This window comes from Corvus hawaiiensis, chromosome 3 (genome assembly GCF_020740725.1).
Source record: "Corvus hawaiiensis isolate bCorHaw1 chromosome 3, bCorHaw1.pri.cur, whole genome shotgun sequence".
Lineage (NCBI taxonomy): Eukaryota > Metazoa > Chordata > Aves > Passeriformes > Corvidae > Corvus > Corvus hawaiiensis.
In genome coordinates, this window is record NC_063215.1 from 65,961,504 (window position 1) to 65,981,616 (window position 20,113).

General features: G+C 39.5%; 1 protein-coding gene across 8 annotated transcripts in view; it reads right to left on the bottom strand.

The window, feature by feature from the left end:
* The window catches only part of ARFGEF3 (ARFGEF family member 3), a 90,729-nt gene that overhangs the window by 7,340 nt on the left and 63,276 nt on the right, over nt 1-20,113 (bottom strand). For 5 of the 8 annotated variants that reach the window (XM_048296341.1, XM_048296347.1, XM_048296345.1 and 2 more), the window contains 14 exons: nt 18,780-18,925; nt 17,877-18,056; nt 17,348-17,492; nt 16,135-16,257; nt 13,930-14,033; nt 12,251-12,395; nt 9,563-9,691; nt 8,855-9,031; nt 8,195-8,309; nt 7,321-7,423; nt 6,641-6,772; nt 4,590-4,720; nt 3,326-3,334; nt 566-1,796 (listed from right to left, as the gene is read on the bottom strand). In XM_048296341.1, the coding sequence (XP_048152298.1) occupies nt 566-1,796; nt 3,326-3,334; nt 4,590-4,720; nt 6,641-6,772; nt 7,321-7,423; nt 8,195-8,309; nt 8,855-9,031; nt 9,563-9,691; nt 12,251-12,395; nt 13,930-14,033; nt 16,135-16,257; nt 17,348-17,492; nt 17,877-18,056; nt 18,780-18,925 (2,870 nt within the window). Of the gene's footprint in view, nt 1-565; nt 1,797-3,325; nt 3,335-3,371; nt 3,981-4,589; nt 4,721-6,640; nt 6,773-7,320; nt 7,424-8,194; nt 8,310-8,854; nt 9,032-9,562; nt 9,692-12,250; nt 12,396-13,929; nt 14,034-16,134; nt 16,258-17,347; nt 17,493-17,876; nt 18,057-18,779; nt 18,926-20,113 lie in introns of those variants that run through there. The other 3 variants (XM_048296342.1, XM_048296346.1, XM_048296348.1) reach the window with 2 other exon arrangements.

The window sequence follows — 20,113 nt, forward strand, 5'->3', positions numbered from 1 at the left end:
TGTTTGACTTTGTATTGCAAGTCTCATGCTCACCCTTCCTTTTTTTTTGTCCCACAGAGAATAAAGTCTGCCAATTTTGATGCTTTCACTGATTTGTTCACTTGGACATGCATGCAGCAAGCTTCTGTTTAGCAAAAGAACCCATTATTTTTCTCTGGAATTAACAAAAATCCCCATTCTTAAGTACTAAAGCAATGTGACAAGCAGCATGGCATTTTCAAAAGCCTTCAGTGGGCTATATAGCCCATAGCAGTAAGCAATGAGTTTGCTGTAGATTGTCAGTTCTCAGGATTAAGGGCAGCTTTGGCTCCAGTCATAGCAGCACTCTTGAAAGCTGAACTAGTATATGCCTGATGACACTTCCCTCAAGACTGACTTTCTTTTAATAGGACAGAATCAGGTTTTTATTAATTCCAGCTCCTGAAAGATTCAGTCCTCATTATGAGGACCTCATTATATATAATACAATACTTAACAAAAAGGTTATAATAACATAAATAAAAAAATGTATAGGTATCTTTTTATTTATTGCTATTATTATTAGCATTCTACAAGAATGTCCTACCTGTATCTGGGCCTCTGCATCCCTAATAGATATATTTAGGGAGCTGACTGTGGACCCTGAGCGGGGTCTCTTCTCTTGTCTCAGGATCTCTGGACCAGCACTGAATGAATGCCTCATTTGACCTTGATCTAGAAGATGTTGTGGCCGCTGGAGTACAGGTGAGTCTGGCCCTCTTGAACCCAGGAGTTCCCCTTTCTTTTCCACTTTGACCTCTTTGGTGAATGATGTCATGGCCTGTTGCTGCTTTCTCTTCTTGTATTCTGTCATAAACTTGGAGATGGTTTTGTCGGTGGCTATGGTGTAGATTTTGTTGCCAGCACTCTCCCACCATTCTTTTTTCTTGGTTTGCTCTTTTTTCTCTGGTTTAGGACTCAGGGGTGGGGGTAGCAGCAATATTTCTCCACTCCCTCCTCGAGGTGTCAAGCTGTCTCCCAGTTGGTCCCTGATTTGACTTCGGTCATCTTCTGATGGTGTGTCCTTTCCAGATAGCCCTCCAGTTGATGGGGTGGAGGTTTCTGAGTGAAAAGACGGTAAAATGAAGAAAGAGTCACCTTTGAACACTGGAGGCTCCTCTACATTATTCTCCAGGTCCAGATGCATCTGGATGTAGTTGTTGCACAGTTCCATGCAGAGCTTGTGAAGCCGCTTGATCAGCCATCCCCAGTCTGCATTGCTGACAGGCTGGACGCTCAGAGATGGGATTCGAGCCCTCCACTGCCTCTTCTCCTTCCCTCGCGGGGGACTGACCTGAGCAGTTTCTTCAAAAATGTCTTCATCTTCTGATGAACACTGCTGTGATGAGTCTGTGCTTCTCTCATCATCTTCAAAGAGGATCTTTTTCACTTGCTCTGCAGTGATGTTCTCCTGGTTTGTCAGGATTGCACAAACCAGGGCATGGAAGTAGATGTTGAAGCTCATGGCTGACTGGCGATACAAGTTGGCAGCTCCACTAATGCCAGACACTTTTTTCAACAAACACTTCAGCCCAGGTCTGGTGTCAAACTCTCTGGCTGTTCTGTAGGAGTCCAGAAGTAAGTCAAAGATGACAGCCAGGTTTTGCATGGAGATGTACCTGAGAAAACCAGCCAACTTGTTTTCTGGTACTAGTATTGCCATTTTCTCCTCCAAGTTAGAAGGGCCTTTCACAAATTCTTCCAGTAAGATGTCATATAAATTCTGGAGCAGTACTTGGTGGGACAGTAAGCTCACCACTATCGTCCTGAAAGGAATACTTGGTAAACCAAGCATGGGAAGGAAAAAAAATCATAGAATATTAAAATGGGGCATTGGGCTTGTACTAGGAATAAAAACACAATCAAATATTTCAGCTTGCTATAGCTGAGGAATTTTTAACACACAAGTTATTCCTCCTCCACCATGTCAGACAACCTTTACTTTGTCATGACAAATTGAGGCCAAAACTCAATAGTAGTTTACTACTCAGTTTCCATTTCCACTAATGCCCAGGAGCACTTCTTAAAAATAAACCATGAAGAGGTATCCAACCAATAAAGAAATATGTACAGAAACATCAGCAGTGCAATGCAGCATGCAAAGAAGCTGAAGTCTGGCTGAAGGCACATTTCACTGTTTGCTCTTAAGACTTCAACTGGAACACTGAGAGTCTAGCATGGAAATATCTGTTCTTAACCCTGCTCCTCACATACGATACTGGGTGATTCTTAGCTGTGCTCCTGTTAGATAAATGCTGGGAGTTGTTTCAGCCCTCACTAATTTTTGATTTGCTCAGGGGACACAGGAATGGCAAATTCCTGTGACCATAGTTTTCAGGTCTTTCATCAGTAAATAACACTGAGAGGCTTACAGGCAAGCAAGGCTTGGAAGAAAGACAGGATTGTTGTTTGGTATCTCACGGATTTCAAATTATAAACTGTGAAACCTATCTTAAGGCCTTTTTAAAAAGTCTTTATGTAAGATTACAGGACAATGTTTCAAATGGAGCTGATGCACATAATAATACTTGGTTTGATGTGATGGGTCAAGTTTTAATTAGCAGAGCTATCAATTAAGGAAGAGATTTTTCAGTTTGCTTGCAATACTGAAGTTTTAGGTCTAAGTCAAAGCAAATCTTCATGTCACACGAGAAATTCAGTTGTAGACCTTTAATTTTTTTTGTTGCAAAAATTATTCCACTTTCAGTAAACACCTTTCAAAACTTTCAGAATGCCAAAACAAAAAGCCAAATTTTTTTTTTTTTTTTTTTGAGAAATCCTATCAAAACCCAATTTTGAGAATGCAACATTTAAAAGAAAGTTCAGGCAAAACTGGTTAAATTCCCTGTGTCAGTTTGCCTACCATGACACAGCTGTCGGCGCTGATACATCAGTAAAATTTAGTAGTCTTATTATTTGACAGTGATAAAATGTTGATGATTAGCACATACAGTAGAGCTCTTTATGGGGAAGTAGTTTTCTGCTGTAAAAATCATTAGAGGCTCTGACTCAGAAAACCTCTTAAGAGCACGTATAAAGTTAAATGAGAGCTTGCAGTGATTTCAAGCAACTAATCCTGTTCCAAAAGCAGGGTCAGGAATGAAGGAGATCTGCTTTCCTTGTAATAGCCAAAAAAGCAATTTACAAGGACAGTATAAAGTACTGCTCCATCCCAAAAGAAACTGGTAGAGAACTACAGGTGAAAACACAATGCCAAAGCTGGTTAAGGATAGTATTTTCTTATTCTGCCCAAAGTTTCAAACTGAAATATATGATTACTTTTTAGGAAGAAGAAAAGCTCCCTTACCCCAGCTTCCTGTGAAACGATGCAGCATTAAGGAAACAAAACCAAAAGGGAAAAGAGAAACCCTGCTAAGGTTAAAGTAAAACTTTGGAAAGGCCACAGTTACTATCATGCATGATTGCCATATTACTGCACTGCCGTAGCAAATAATATGAGAACAGCGGCACAGTCAACTTGTGAGCTGTGTTTTGGTGAAAAAATGAGCACTGCTGGGAGAACACTTGCCTATGGGCATATACACCTTTTGCAGTTGTTTGGACAAAGCGCAGTGTGAGAGCATTCAGAGTTTGTATTTAATTGCAAGCTTTATTTATGTGTTTAAAGACAAGCAAGACCCTTTATAAACACAGCCTGTTAGACTGCATGGTCTTATGTGCTGTGAGAGAAGAATATTCCAGACTTTTGCTTTGCATTCATAGTAACAAGAAGAATGACCTGCTAACCCTTGGACAAAGCAGATATTTTCCCCTATAAAGGAAGGGCTTAGCCTGTGATCTCAAGCTTTCCTTGTCTCTGTGCATGGCCATGTTCTCTGATGGTGAGGCAACAGAGTGCCTGGTCTTGGGGGAAAACTGTACAGCAGTGTAAGAATAGAGACATCTTGCATGATCTTTCTTCCTGTCCATCCAAAGAAGGACCATCACATTTTGGCTCCTTGCTGCAAGCAATAGTTTAAATTTGCATGGTATAAAAGCATGTTTGGTATCTCATAAAACACAATTTCATGCCATTACATACCTTGCAATACAAACACAAACCCTGAATGCAGAATTCTGATTCTTGGCCCAAATGATGGTATAGCAGTTGTTTAAACAACCAAGTGCAAGCAAAAAGAAATATTCTTTCACAGGATCAGACTGTCGTGCAAATAGATGAGTTTCTCAGGTGGTAACACAACAGAAAGACTTCCACACAAATAATGTGCCAAGCAAAACCAACATTCCCTAGCTCAATGTTGACAGCTTTGCAGTTTTGGATGTGGTCTCCTCAGTTTATAATGCCCAAGTTTACCCGTTAACTTTTTCTACCTTCTTAACCAAGTAATACCAAATTTAAAAGACCCTTAGTGAAACAGACACTGCATTTTCTAGGTGTCATTAAAAACACAACAGTGTCACAAAACCTAATTTGATCAGTGTATTCATTTTTTTTTTATGAGCCCTATGGAGACGTATGGTTTGCCAGGCTCAGTTCACAGCTCCTCCTGTCCAGCAATATTTTCATCTTGCTTTTATTGACACAGTGTCTTCCTTGGAAGATATTTTACCTTCTCTGGTTATGCCCATTTGGTTTCTTATCTGGTGGCAGGTCAATGATGAGCACACATGACTGGGCATGTTCAAACCCTTCCTTGTTGCTAGGGGTTTTTGGGGAGCACTGAGTCTCCAGCATGAAGACCTAGAAAACAAGAAGTTACATAAAACAACCAGTTTAGCACTTGCAGTGGGTCCGGGGCAGGGCGGGGGAGGGCTAGGAATAGGATTCCCTGCAGTGTGAAAGATCAGTTGCACCTAGAAAGGCTGGTTGTTGGAAGGATTATTTTCAGCCATGAAGATACAACAGACACCTCATATGCCATCCTTTGGGGGTGTGTTGTGGTTTAACCACAGCCAGCAACTAAATACCAAAGCAGCACTCACTCACCACACCCCACACCCCACCCCATCCCTCTCAAGGATGGGGAAGGGAATCAGGGGAAAAAAGGTAAACCCCATGGGTTGATATAAGAATGGTTTAATAATAAAATATAATAATACCAACCACCACAAAAAGGGAGGCAACAAAAAAAAGAGAGAAAAATAAAACTTGCACAATACAGTTGCTCATCACTCAATGATCAATGCCCAGCCTGGTCCTGAGCAGCCCCTGCCAGACATCTCCCCTCATTTATATATTAAGCATGATGCTCTGTGGTATGGGATATTCCTCTGTCCAGTCTCCATCAGCTGTCCTGGCCATGGTCCCCCCACCAAGCTTCTCGTGCACCTCCTCACTGGCAGATCATGGAAAACTGAATGGTCCTTGACTTAGTGTAAGCACAACTAGAACATCAGTGTGTTATCAACATTATTCTCATACTCAATTCAAACCACAGCACCGTACCAGCTACTAGGAAGAAAATTAACTCCATCCCAACCAAAATCAGGACAGTGGGAAACAGGGAAACAACTCTCAGTTGCTGTAGCTTTGTTTTGTAGCTTCATAGTTGTGGCAAATCCTCACTGAGGAGGCCTCAGGGAGTGTCACTGATAGTGTCTACAAGAAAAGTATTAATGTTACATTCCCTGCTTTCTTGAGCTCTGCATCTTTAAAACTTAATTTAAAACATGTTTTCTATTCAAACAATGTGTGCCACTACCACATTATTTGTGATCACCAATCTTGGTCTGTGCATCTAAGATTTTCAAGCAGCATCAGAGTATGATTTATCAAGTCAGAAATTGACACCAAACATCTGCTGGCTGTTTTAATCTAGCTGCTTTCCCATGCTGAAACTGTCATATGGTATTTACACTGTTATGGTACCCTGCAGGTCATTAAGTTCAGTCTGCTGTGTTTCAAAGAAGTTATTTCATATAACCACTTTCACAGAATGAATAACCTTTGCTGTAGTCAAAACGACCCTAAGAAGGTTTTCTCCAAGTTTGATCTGCTGATTCTGATTAGGAGTTAGTGAATTATTTGTTAAATGTCAGCATTATCCTCTAGTTCCAAGTAACCCTTTTTCTTCTCTGCAATCCATACCTAGGTATTTATAGAGAAAAATGCTTTGACAGGTTAATCAAATCTTGTTTTCCTATTTTCATATCACCATCTCTATTCTAGTGCACTTTTTGTCCTTTGAATTTATCGTTCTTTAACAGAGTATTCAGAAATCTATGTGACATTCTAGATGAGGATTCACAGTGATAAGACTATTTCCCTTTCTCTATCAGAAACATGATGTATGCTCACCTTGCATTCCAAATTCCTATTTACAGGGGGACAGTTTTGAGTTTTGTTGGGTTTTTTTGGGTTTGTTTGTTTGGTTGGTTTTTTGTTGTTTGTTTGTTTTGGTTTTTTTTTGTTTTTTGTTTGTGGTTTTTTTGTTGCTGTTTTAGTTTTTTGTTTGGGCTTTTGTCGGGGGTTGTGGGTTTTGGGGTGTTTTTTTTGTTAAATTTTCTGAATACTACTGTTAGACAATTGATGTTAGCCAGGTGATGAGAAAGTCTTTGCCTGTAGGCCTTGTGAGGAAGATGGTGGAAAAAATACACCTTCATAAAGAAAAGCTCCAAGTTTAAAAGGTTTTCTGACTTCCCCTGAAACATCTGTCAGTACCTGTTGGGCCATGGCTCTGATTCTCCAGTACTCAGCTTCAGCACTTGGCGAGAGGGAGGGGGCTGCCACCTTCACTTCACAGGCATCTCCACTAAAGCTTTCAGAACCACTGTGGAAATAGCCCAACAGGTTCTATAGAGAGAAACAACATCAGACTTTCACTGTGCGTTAAACAAGTGACTGTAGCCATGTCCAGCCTGTTTGTGTGAAATACAAGATTCCGTGACCTGTGCCATTCCCACCAGCTAGTCACCTGCCATCTAGCAATTAATAGATCCAATGTAAAGGCAGTACAGCTTCTTACGGATGCGGGTCTGCCAAGACTTCACAAGATCTTTTGTTTACAAATCAGTGAGTTGAAAACTAATCTGTACAGAGCATGCAGCTACAACAAAGCAATGTTGTCTTCTACCTAGCTTTTGTCAATACAGAGGAAGAAATGGATCAAAAGGGAAGTTTTTGCCTATTGAACTCTTCCAATTTCGTACTGGCAAGGCAATTTAAAATAAGTCTGAACTGTAAGCTACTAGTGTTGTCTGCATACGTTCAGAAAAACCGACTTCAATCTCCATTGTTGATCCAACATGTTTAACTGTGAATTGATAAATTAATGACCTGCCAAAAGTTAGTGTATCCACTGTGTGATTACACTTTGACTGACAGCAAAATGGCAGTTTTACCTTTACTGGCTCCAGAGTGGCAGAGAATGCATCCTGCAAGGCACAACATGCAAGCCTCCACATTTCTTCAGTAAAAACAGGCCCTGCTGTCACCAACACATACCTGCAAGGACACAGGAAAATGTTACCATGTTCAAGAAGGAACTAGACAATTCTTACTTATAAAGGGAGAAGGGTGAAAATCCCAATCTTTGGAAGTGTTCAAGGCCAAGCTGGATGGCGATTTGAGCAACTTGGTCTAGTGGAAGGTATCTCTGCCCATGACAGGGGAGTTGAAACTATGTCTTTAAGGTCCCTTCCAACCCAAACCATTCTATGATTCTATGAAAACAGAACAAAAGGCTTACTCAGTAGCTAGCTAATGTTATCCAATCTCCTCAGTTGTTGCCCTGACCTATTTTTGTAATTACACAATAGTTTCGACTTTTTTTTCTCCTTTGTTTTTCCTCTTTAAGGAGTCATCTTGCCACAAGAACCACACACTATGTAACTATATAAATGCAGTGCTTATTTTGATTATGACTGCAATAACCTGAAGACTGTGAAAAGTGCTAATTATCTCTAAAGACCTGTGAATGCCAGAAGAAAGACCCTTTTCCTTAAGGATCAATTATTGACTAACTATATATAAATAATATACAAGTGTTTTTTTTGAGAATCATACACATAGCAATGCCTAAAATCACAGGTTCTGAAGCACACTGAAAACAGCAAGAAAAGGTTAATAAGTCTAGAATTCATTATTCCAATAACAAGAGCTAAGACATATTGTAGAATTCTTTTGAGATGTTAACTAACTTAGTCCACAAGTTCTTCAAAGACAAAGACATAGACATCTTTTTTGAACATGCTAAGAGTGAACAGATTGGATTACCTGATACAGGAGCAACCAACTCTGGATATAATTTCTGTTGGTTCTGCTACACAGGCTACCAGCAACTTGAAAAGATCTTTCAACATGTTATTGATCATATTTTCATAACCAATATCTGTAAGGAAAAGACACAGACTGATTTTAACATAATTGCCTTTTCATTATAATTAGAGATAAACAGTCTTGCTACACTTACTGCTATTCAGAGAATTTGCAAAACCAAATTCTTTTTATACAGCTATTTTTATGCATCACATCAAGCTGAAATAAGAACAATCCTTTTTAAGTTAACAATATAAAATGTCTGGCTCGAAGTGGCACAGGAAAAAGTATCTTAGATCCTGCTTCTGATATTCTAGTTCCTTATGATCAAAGTCTTTACATCTTCTTTTGGGAAGTATACTAAAGACTGTGATCTTTTAATTTTGAAGATAGCCCTGCTCTGAGAAGGAGGCTGGTCTAAGTAACTTCCATAAGTGCCTTACAATTTTTTCCCCATAATTCTAAACCCTATAAAGAAAAAAAAATCCCAATTAGAATTTTTAAACTCTCCTCTTATTTTATGCTTGAGCAACCAAAAAAGCAATGAAACCACCTCCCCAAGTAGCTGTTCAGTAACATGTCACTGATTACAGTAGATGTGACACTACAATGACATACCTGAGTGTATGAAATTCTGAATGTGCTCCACTACAAGTTCACTGGAAAGGCCAATGGCATGCTTGAAATTAGAAGATGCCACGTCCCAGTAAGAATGGTCACCATGGCTGCGATGGAGCCAAAGAGACATCGTGGGAAGAAGAAGATGTACAACTGCATAAATGCCAAATCCTGGTCCTTAAAATAAACACAATAATGGTTGTATATATTTGCTTACAAAGCCTACATGCTCAGTAAACTTGCTAGCTTGTTCCAAGCTGAAGCCTGGGGTAATGTTGAAGGAAAGAGGTTCTGAAACTTTTTTGTGGCTGAGAGTGGTAAAGTATTTTGGATGTAGTTATGAGGTACATTTATCCAACAGTTTACTTGCAGTCTTTCTCAACATATCTGCAGGATCATGTAATTTTCTCTTTCCATTTCCTAGACACAAAGCAAACATTTTCTGTGGCTAGGACATTGATAGAGTACCACACCTCTTTACTGTGCAACAAATTTAAGCATATGTTCATATACTCTTATAAGATGCCTTTTGTCAACAGAATGATGCCCTAACTGGAACAACTTACCAACTCTGAGATTTCTCTTTCTAGCAGAGAATGTCTCTGTGTAGCTTTAACACAAGTAACATACTTTACAGAACTAGTTTTGGAGTCTAAAAGGTTTAGTTAGGACTCCACTAGCTCACATTTTATCAAGCCCTTTCATTACCAGGTGTCTTGGCAACGTCCCTCAGCAACTCAAAGAGCAGATCCAAAGTAGGAGGCTGGTGCTGACGGGGACAGTTGGATATAGCAGTTGTTAATTCTTCCAGCAGAATAATCCAGACATTGATAAGGCCTACAAGTAAAGAAAGAAATATTAAAAACCTTGGGTAAGATACTGCATTGACCACAGGTGAAACTTGCCCTCAAAAAGTGATGGAAATTAATTAACTAAGTAACTTAAAGATCATGGTTCTTGTGTGTTTACTGTTGCTGTGTAATTGTTGTGGGCAACAGCCATTTTTGAAATGATGGTTTCATTTTACCCCCCTTTTTATCAGGTTTGTGTTTTGTGCCGTCCTTCCTTGTCCATGTACACTTTGTTCTTGTCATATTTCACTATTCCTACTAGTCCAGTCTCTTTAACCTTGTGTAAAACATCCCACAAAAAATATGAGTAAAACCTCATCTCAAATGCTTCCCAGAATAGCTCCTTTAGGTTATGCTTTTAAGTAAGGCTCCTGAGGAGACTAGACATAATTTAACTGGCTCTATTTGGTACTCAGAACTGACCAGTAAAAATGTCTCATGAGGTATCATCAGGCTGCCTCACATGTCATCTTTAACATCTAAAGAGGTCACAGAGCTGGATAACTGCCAGAACAGCAGATAGGATACAGGTGAGCTCTCATCTATATTGGCAAACAGATAACCCCTAAAAGATTATGGGATACAACTAGTTTTCAATACAATTTTGAAGATGGTTAGGAATTGCTGACCTTCAATTTTTCACAGATCCCTTAAGTACTTGCTAGTCTGCCATGATATGATGAACAGCTAGAAGGATCTTGCACATTACACTCTTAAGTTGCCTTAGAAGGCTATGGGTTCATTAGGCTTAAAATGGATTTTACTTTGGTTCACTAGTAAGTCCATGTTCTCTGCCAGTGCTAGCTATGCTGACGTAGTCTGTATCTGAATGATGTTTGTTGGCTACTTATGTTCTGAAAGCAATACAAGAGGGAACTTAGTTTAAGATTCACTGAGCTTGCTGACTGCAAGAATCTTCCCGAGAAACAAGGAAAAAACAGTGAAATCATTACTTTGTAACTAGGTTGATCATTTATTTAGTCACACCACTTTCAAAGGGCAGTATGTATGGTGACATTGTTTTCAGGCAGTTAGACTTTAATGATACTTCTGGATAAGGAAACAGCACAAATGACTCAGAATGAAATACGGGCGTTTTCTAATCTGGGAGAACTGAGTATCTCTAAAACAGCCTCTTGAAGAGTCCAGCATAAAATCAAAGACACCATGAAAATATACTGCAGATATGGCAAAGCAGGCTAAAACACTTTGCCTCATCCTGGTACTGACTTTGAGCACCAGAGTGCCAGGTGAAGACTGCCTCGTGTCTTTGTGAAGTCAGTTCACCTAGCAATGTTCTAACACCACTGCCATGTAAATAACAAATTAGGTGACAGTAGCAGTGCTTAGCTCTGACAAGAACCAGAAGAAGGTTTATTTGCTGCAGGGTGATATTTCTATTTATAGCAAGACATTGACAGGCAGAGTCACTTCAGAACAGCAGGCAACTGAGGTGGGAAGACCCTAGGTCAAGTTCCAAGTCTGATTCAAAGCAGAGGCTTCAATGACTTGGGTCTCCTGCATCCCAGGTGAATATCCTAAAATACTCTGATAGGGAAAAACCAAACCAAACCCAGCACAGAAAGAAGAAAGTAAAAGGTTGTTTTGTGAAAAACTAGGACTTGTGACCTTCTGGTTTCAGAGAACAGCTTTTCTCTCCTTCATCCAGAGTAGCAGTGGAACAGGACAATCCATATGGTGGAAGAGTCTAGATAAAAGTAGGTACCAAGGGCCAGTCTGGTGAGGCATATGAATGAAATGCATTGGAGTTAGCCTGCTTTCTGCTAGGTTGCAGCTGACTCCTCACTGAGGCAGCCTGGTGGAACAGGTCAGTAGTTCACATATTCAAAAGTGACTGTACTGCTGTGAAGGTCTCCTGAGCCCAGAAGCCGTAAGGCTGCATTCCTCTATTGCTTGGCTCTGCACACATCTAGTTCATCCAACACCTGATTAATCCACAACCCATATAAACCACACAAATAATCAGGAGGCAAATGCTGCTTGTTTTTTCTGAAGGTCATAGTGTTTTTTATGGACTTCAGAAATTCACTGTTTATTTCAACAGACCACAGAACATAAGTTTGGAAACACTTAAACAATTATTCTTTATCTTTCCAGACAGTAACTCAATACTGGTATTTTTTTCTGTTAAAGGCAGGCTTGCCAATACCAACTTTAAAAGGTTTTCACTCCTTTACTTGAGCTGTGGTCTAGAAAGTATTTTTGTGTTAGCTCTCAGAAATGCACAACAGTTGTATTATGAGTATCAGAATAATCAAATTAATTGGTAATCAAAATATTTTTATCTTGCCCTAAGAGAGGAGTTGTATTTTTCTTATATATGAACTGTACCTTTTACATAAAGAAGGTGACAGGACCTGAACTTCCAACTTCTGTGTGTGCACGTGGGCGTGTGTAGACAACAAGGAGACAATAAACTATGAAGTTTTCCCTCCTTTTTGCTTTCAGCTGTTGGCAAAATATGCAGCAACACATAGAAGAAGCAATTGATTAGTTCTGCATTTACTGCTTTCAATGCACTTACCAGTGTCATCATCAAAGTCAGAAAGGATGCACTCAATCCCATCCTCACTGCTGGCTGACTGTTCCTGTGCTCTCCGGGGCAAGTTAACCAGCCGGCCACTGAGGAAGATGGGCTTCAAGGGCATTTTATAGATTTTGGCTAACAACTTGGGAGGGTGGAGAAGAGGAGAGAGAGAGAAAAAAAAGAGAGGATAAATATCCATGGGAAAGTTTGTAAAAGCAATCACATACAATACAGGTACATAAAATAAAATAAAAAAAATAAAAAATAAAAAAAAAAAAATAAAATGCATGCAAACACAATTAGAGGCCAGAAGTCTTCAGTTCACTGACAAGTAAAGGGTTGTGGGTAAAGAGAGGGAGAGTAGCAATTTAAATAACACATTTCTGAGGTGGGAGTGTACTCTCTTCTTATTTGTGAAGGGCAAATGTTACAACTCACTGATTGCATCTATGACCTAATGAAGCTCTGTTAGCTATACACAGAATATTTTGAAGCTCTGAAGGACTACATAAATACTGGTAAAAGGGTTTGTAAAGGTTTACTTCAGAGCTTCATTGCCTGGGTTGTCCATTACACAACAGATACAAAACGCAGAACTGTGCTATTGCAGAGATGCTACCAGCATTTTATCAGGTCTTTCTAAGTAAATAATGTACTTGCAATATACAGACAGGATTTTTTTTTAGTCATTCCTGTTCTTCTTTTACTGGCAAGTTAAAAAGTACAAGATATAAATGGCTGCTTCTTTTAAAGAGGAGAAAATATTTCCCCCTCACTGTGAACCAGGGTTTGTAAGGATGAGGAATAGCAATGTGGTGCAAATACTTTATAGACAGAACATATATTAGATATACACATAGATATTTACTAATTTTTTTAGATGAACAAGATAGCAAGCTGAGTTTGGTATGTCTGCTGTTTATTATTCTGAGTTGCCTTATTCTTCCCTTCCTTTCTCAGTCTGCACACTGAATCCACCCATTATCTCTGAATTTAGATATTAAGTCCTTTCAGCAATGATAGTATCTTTTGTTGTGCATTTGTATTGTACCCAGAAAAAACATGGCCTGAGTCCAACAAAAAGACCCGCAGGTGCTACAAAAATACAAACAACATTATAAAATCAGACAAAAATTGTCCAGATAACCCTGGATAATAATATATGCTGTGAGCAAGGAGATTACAGGAAACATGCCAGCATTCTAATTATTAGAGATTTGTCCTGAACTTCACATATGCTTGCATGGTACAAATAAGTTGCTTCTGCATTTCAGAGGGTGTGACCTGTTTTTCTTAAAATATGAGAATTCACAACTTCTTGTTTTAGTTTTTTTTTTTTTGTGTTTCATTCCCAACACCGTTTATGGTAACTGTTCAAATAAGAATGAGATTAGCTTTGAGTAATGTTACTACTAGGTTTTGAGCATTCTAATTCTCTCATATGCTCCCTGGGTCTGAGTGTTTTTATCTCCTCGGTTTTCCCACTGCTAACTGGCCTAGAAGGCATGATATTCCCTCAGATCACCACTGTCCATTTGGCAGTGTAGGGTATTACCATCAGGGTCACCACAGACTCTGTTGGGTTCATGCAAATCATCCAATGACTGACGCAAAGCCTGCAGGTTAGAATTGTTTCCTAGGCCAGGTTTGTGCCTGTATAAGGTTGTTCATCATACCTGAGAACATCTCCTGAGGTAATCAAGAGCAGGAAGGCACAAGTCTGTAGATGCAGATCCTGATCCTGGCACACAGTCACCCATCTCCTTACAATCTACTTCCCCTGGGGACAGGAAAGGCAGCATTGGGAAGGACAGAAGAAAAGAAACAAACAGAGCATTAGCTTTTTCTCATTCAGTTATGCCCTAATGTCCAAACAGAATCCAGGAAACGTCCTTTGTTTGATCTTCTTAGATGACAACCAGGCGACCCCCACTGAAACAATACAGTAATACTGGTCACAGTTTGTACATGAATTTTTATATGAATAAACGTTTTAGTAAGCATATGCCTATTTAACACCTCTTTAGCAGAGCCTTTGAGAGTTCTAATAATCATGCAATTATATTATCTGTCACATTGACTCCATTTTCTTCCATGGGTGTAGGAATTACTTGCTCATATTCATCCTTTGCTCAATTACTATACTAATTTTTTTCTATTCATTTCCACCCCAGTGACCCGGAAAATTCTTCTACCACAAGTTCTTTCCTATTAGTTTATTTACTGCTTAAAGATATCATTTTCTATTTTGTACTATTACACTTCCTTCTGCTGTCTAATGCAGGTGTCAAGGTCTCACAGTTCCAGCTTATGACACATATCCTCAGGCTCTAGTGCCTCACTATGGCTGGTATTCCCAACTTAAATCAGCAGACTGCTCCTTCCAGACCAGTTTCACTAACTGAATTCAATAAGCAGAGCAATTCCAAGGCATCCTGCTACAGAGCTCCTCTCTGGATAACTCCTCTCCACCATTTTCCCATCTGCCAGTCTGCCTGGCTCCCCTCTCAGCCAATGTTCTGCCCACCTTAGAATACTTGGCTCACAACCATTTTTCCAGTTTAGCCAAATACTTCCCATTCAGTGACAACTCTGAAGCTTTACTAAATGCCTATAGACATTTACATTTTCTTGCCTTAAAAGCTATTCCTCTCATAAAAAGCACAAGATGAATATTAAATCCTTTTATGAGATCCTACTTTGTTCTCCTTTCACTATATTTATTTGCTTTTTCTATGCTCTTAGATATTTCCTCCATAATGTATTTTATAGTTTTGTCTACTACTGAGATCAGCCAAGTCAGCCAGTGAAGTTTGAATCCTTTAGTTTTATCATAAAATGCACATAGTATGGCTTTGTATTTGCTGATGTATCCCATAGTTCTGTTACCTTTAATACAAAAAAAGACCTTGCTTTTTGATATGTGACCACAACGGGGTCAAAATTATCTCATGAAAGTAAGAAACATAAAGAAATATAAGACAGGCTTTTAAGCTCTCCATAAGAAACATGAGTTCTCTCTACTGGTACTGGACATGCAAGTTTATTTCTCTTTTGTAGTAATAACTACAATTACAATTACATCACAAACTGAATTCTGCCCCTGTTGAAATCAATGGTGAAATAGCTCAGTGGGACAAAGAGTAACATTAAAGAGTAGATCTGCTGCAGCTAGGTGCTTCATTTAAATCAAAAGGAGTTGCTTACAGAGCTAGAAACCTCTGTGAATTAATATTCATATAGAAAGAAAAGGCCCCATTTTATCACTACTTAGAAGTTCTATAATTTACATACACAAAAAACCCCCAACATTGTCAGAGTTCAATAAAAAGTATCAAATTCTAATGATCAAGGCAAGCCATGGATCACCAGCATGGGAGCAGAATGACCCAGCAGTGTTTGCCTTTGTTCTGCAGGCTGGTGAAGCATGACAATTACTCTGCAGGGTCAGCCTGACACGCTATGCCTGGTCTCTGCTGCCTGCAGTGTAAAACATGCCCTGCCCTGTTGCAAACAATCCATGCTGTCTCTGCACAATGCCAGGCCATTTCTGCAAAATGCTAGGTTTGGAGGTTTTTTTTGTTTTATTGTTTACACGAATATAAGCGAGTCCTGATGTAAACAAAGATCAAATTAAGAAGCAGACAGTTAATAGGGAGATGCATTTTTGCTGCTATAAAATCTTGAACTGATAGTATTAAAAATGTTATGGAAATAATCCCTCGGTCTTGATTCTGTTTCATTCTTTTGAAGCATTCTGGACTCAAGTTCTTCACTGCCCCTCTCTTTGCTACCATGCTATGTCTTACACAACTGAATTATCCTCTTCTGCAGGATCAAGCTTGACATATCATGACTTAATAGGAATGGAAAATATTTACCCAATCCTTTGACAAACTTCATAAGGCACATAATATAACTGGTGGCAGCATTGGCAAAGACCTGGATGTTGTCTGTGTTTAGAAATGCTTCAAAGACATCAAACACTGGAGCCTGGCGTTTCCCTGTGGAAATAACAAGATGAGAACTCTTCCTCACCCCCCTTTAAAAATCATTTTCCAACTGTTTTTCACCAATTTAACTGAATCTGTAGAATCTTTTCTTTTCTGGGCAGAGACAGAAATTATCTTAAAAGTAAAACCTGCTCTTGCTGCTGAGGCAACTCATGTAGCCTTTCATAGGGAGTGATAGAGATTCCCTCCTTTGCCCAGTCTATGACAAATACCAATTTATGTCTGTTCAAATGGTCAGAGCAGGTTTGAGCTCTTGAATTCAGTAGCTAATACTTCTGTTTGGTGGAGGTTTCTGTTTAGTTTCTGCTTTAGTTTTTGATAACTGCCAAGATGACATTAATCATGCAGAAAACTACTCACACGATACAGTAACAAAATAGCCTTGCTTTTCCTAAGTAGATTATCAGTCTTCAAAAGCTGTGTACACCCACAATCAGCCATCAGCCATAACAGATCTCAATCACAAAATTTAGGAGGAAAACCACATCCCTTACACATGACTTGTCACATTCAAAAATACTTTCTAATGGGGCAAAAGAACAGAAAAAATAATAACACATTTCCATACAAGCAAACATCTCTGGGAGGGATGCACATTCTTACAGAAATGTGGTCTGTAATAGCACCAGGAATCTGAAAGCCTTGTGATCACATGCCTGGACAAGCACTTGCCTAGATTATCACACTAACTTACCCTGATGAATAAGAGCAATAGGTTTCATACAGTAAGGAAGACAGTCCACAAGAGACATGCTGGTTGTATACAGTCCTTTCTCCAGCAGGACAGCGACAAATACTCAGCCAAGCTCAGTACCCTTGCCCTACTGTCTTGCTCAGAATTATTCAAGTAGATTTGAAGCATTTCTTTCTCATTCTACTCATTTGTTAGAATGTAGAGGATAAAAGGTCAGAACAATGTGTCTGCTTTCCCTCCTACCCCAACTAATACTTCAGACACTTCGGTACAGCTGTGGAGTGTTGTAGTGCTACTGTTCAGTTTGGGTATTAAAATATATTAAGTTAGTTACTGTGTCCCCCAGGGAATCAAAAGCACATATGAAACAGCACAGTCAGTCCTTACCCATAGAGTATTCTCCTACAAGGTACTCTTTAACCTCTGACTTGCTGCTGCTGTGCACCGTTTCCAGGGCACTGAACAGGGGTCTCCATCCCGACTGGATCTGGGTAGAACACATTTCTACCAACTCTCCTATAGAGGTGATCACCTGCAGGCAGTGTAGGAGGGGTTAAAAGAAAAAAAAAACCAAAAACCCGACCTGATATACACATGGATCTTCAGAATGAATGAGGATGGCTTTAAGCATATTTCCAGATCTCACTATGACAGTCTAGACTAATTCATTATTTAAAATTTTTTAGATAATAGAAAATCTTTATTTAATTGCTTTAAAGCCTAAAGGTCTACTGTCTCTGTGCTCTGCCACAATGCTGATTAGGTAGGCAGAGCACTCCCAATTCCTTGAAGATGATCAAGGAGCAGCATTCGAAGGGAATTTGGGAAACACTCTCACGTGGACCAAGTGCACTCTGGAAGCCATTCTTACAGGCATGAAGGCCAGATACAGACACATTGATCAGAGCTGACTTGCCTGATCTTGGACATCCTCATCACACAGCTCCAGCTGCATGATGTGCTCAAAGGGGCGGAAAAGCGCCTCGTTGAAGTGAAAATGAGAAGGCTCATTCCAGTCCACCAGCACTTCGGTGAGGATGTCGTGGATGAAGGAGACAGCCTTCTGAGACACGTGTCTCTCCTTGTGACAGGCAGCCTGCAGAGAAAGGAGAAGTATTAGAGTGTGCCCAAACAAAAAATTTGCTTTTAGTCAGACACTTTCAAGAGAGGTAAGCACTACATGTTATTGAACCCTCCAAACAGCTTCCCCACTATGTGACTAGGGACCCCACTGCGGTGAAAACGGGAGAGTACTGCCATGGAAACAGATCACTGAGACTCTGAGCTGCCTGGAGGTCCACAGATATATGAAAGTCTGCTGACAATTAAAAAAGCATAGAGCTAAAAATAAATAAATAAAATACTAAAACCCACAGAACAGAACTTGTGGGAAATGTTTTGTTTTGACTGTGTGACCGTTCTTCCCTTCAAAAGGTAGCAGCTGAGCTGGCTTTATGTGGGAAAAGAAAACCTGCATCCTTTTCTGGGAAGAATTGCAAGGATGCAGACCTTGACTGGGAATACAGATAGATGGAGGAGACACTTAGAGCCCCTTGGGGTGGTTTCAGGTTTTTCACCAGAAACAATTTGCATCACATAACAAAAGCCCAACACCCTGTCCCTAAGCCTGCCCATTTCAATCACTTGCAAGCACACTCCTTGGTGGCAGTATCACAATATACGACACAGTCTATACAAGACAGAGCAGACTTGACAATGTTGAAGGTTGTTATACATTTTAAGAGCTATCAAGCTTTCTCCACCTTTTTTAGCTTTGCTGTTTTGTGCACACATTCCCATTTTTGTCCCCCATTCCTACCTCTACAAGGTGAGGTGCCACCAGGCTCCAGCAGCGCATGAGGTGGAGCAGTGGGCGGGATTTACTCCTTACGATTCTGAGCATGGCATCACCAAGTCGGAATAAGTGAAGTGCACTTCTCCTGTCCTGTGTAGATTTTACTTCACCTACAAGAAAGTAGAAGAATAAATGGAAGCTAAGCATCAGCTTAGCTTAGCTTCTCCTCTACTCCTAAATGTCTGAACTGGAATTAGAAATTATTTATCAATATTAAGTTGGTGAGGAGCTTCAGTGGGGTGACAAAAAGAAAAAAAAAAACCCCAAAACTGATGTAAAGCACACCCTACGCCTGTGTAGGTAAAAGAACAGGAGATGGACCCAAGTTCAAAGAAAAACTTACCAAACATACTTTAAGTGATCACTTTTTTTGCCAACATTAGAGACAAAGCTTGGAAAAGTAGTGTAAAAAAGTTATTAAGACCCAAAATGGTAGTTACAAAAGCTTTTGGTGACATCTACAGGAAAGATTATAAACTGCAAATTATTTAGCTTGGGTATTTAATTTTGTACTTCTTATTAAGCAAATGATACAAAGAACAGAATGTGAGAAAATGCTTTTCTGTTCCTCAGTCACTAGCACTTGTTATTTCCTGCTGAAAGGGATTAATCTTCCATTGCTCTTACAACATTTTGAAAGACATTTCATCCTCTCATTTCAAACACAGTGGTGCTTCTATCTCTACCAAAAGATGTAATCAGGGGACATACCACTTTTAAAATAAAAAATAGCACTTAATTCCACTATCCTAACTTTAATTTCAGTTTACAACTACTGTTGATTGAACACTACATACATGATAAGAGGAAATATATTTATTAAAATTAGAGTTATGAATGATGAGGTCTGTAGACAAGCAAGAGCAAAAAACCCAAAAACTTGAAGTGTCATATTGAGAAAATGACAAGTAGCACTTCAGGGAGATAGGAAACCAATTAAATTGGAAACACAGATAAAAACTGTGTCTGCCACAGGAGAGAACAACACCTGTATGACTAATGTAGCTTCTACAGGCATAGTATAAATTTAAGTGAAGTATCTTCCTTTGTGTCCAGTTCTTCTGCCTCATTTGAGATAGTGATGGAAACAACAATTTACAGGCTTTGTACTGTGGGGTACATGCTCTACTCTGTTGGGGAAAATCAAGCAGGACAAATCCCACTGCTTTAACATTCTTCGTTTGTGGGCTTTGTTCTCTATTGCCCGTTTTCTGAACACTTTTGAGATTATCCTACTGTCAAATGTCTAACCTAAATCCACTGTCTTAAGTCTAGATTGACCCAAGTTTCCATACTGA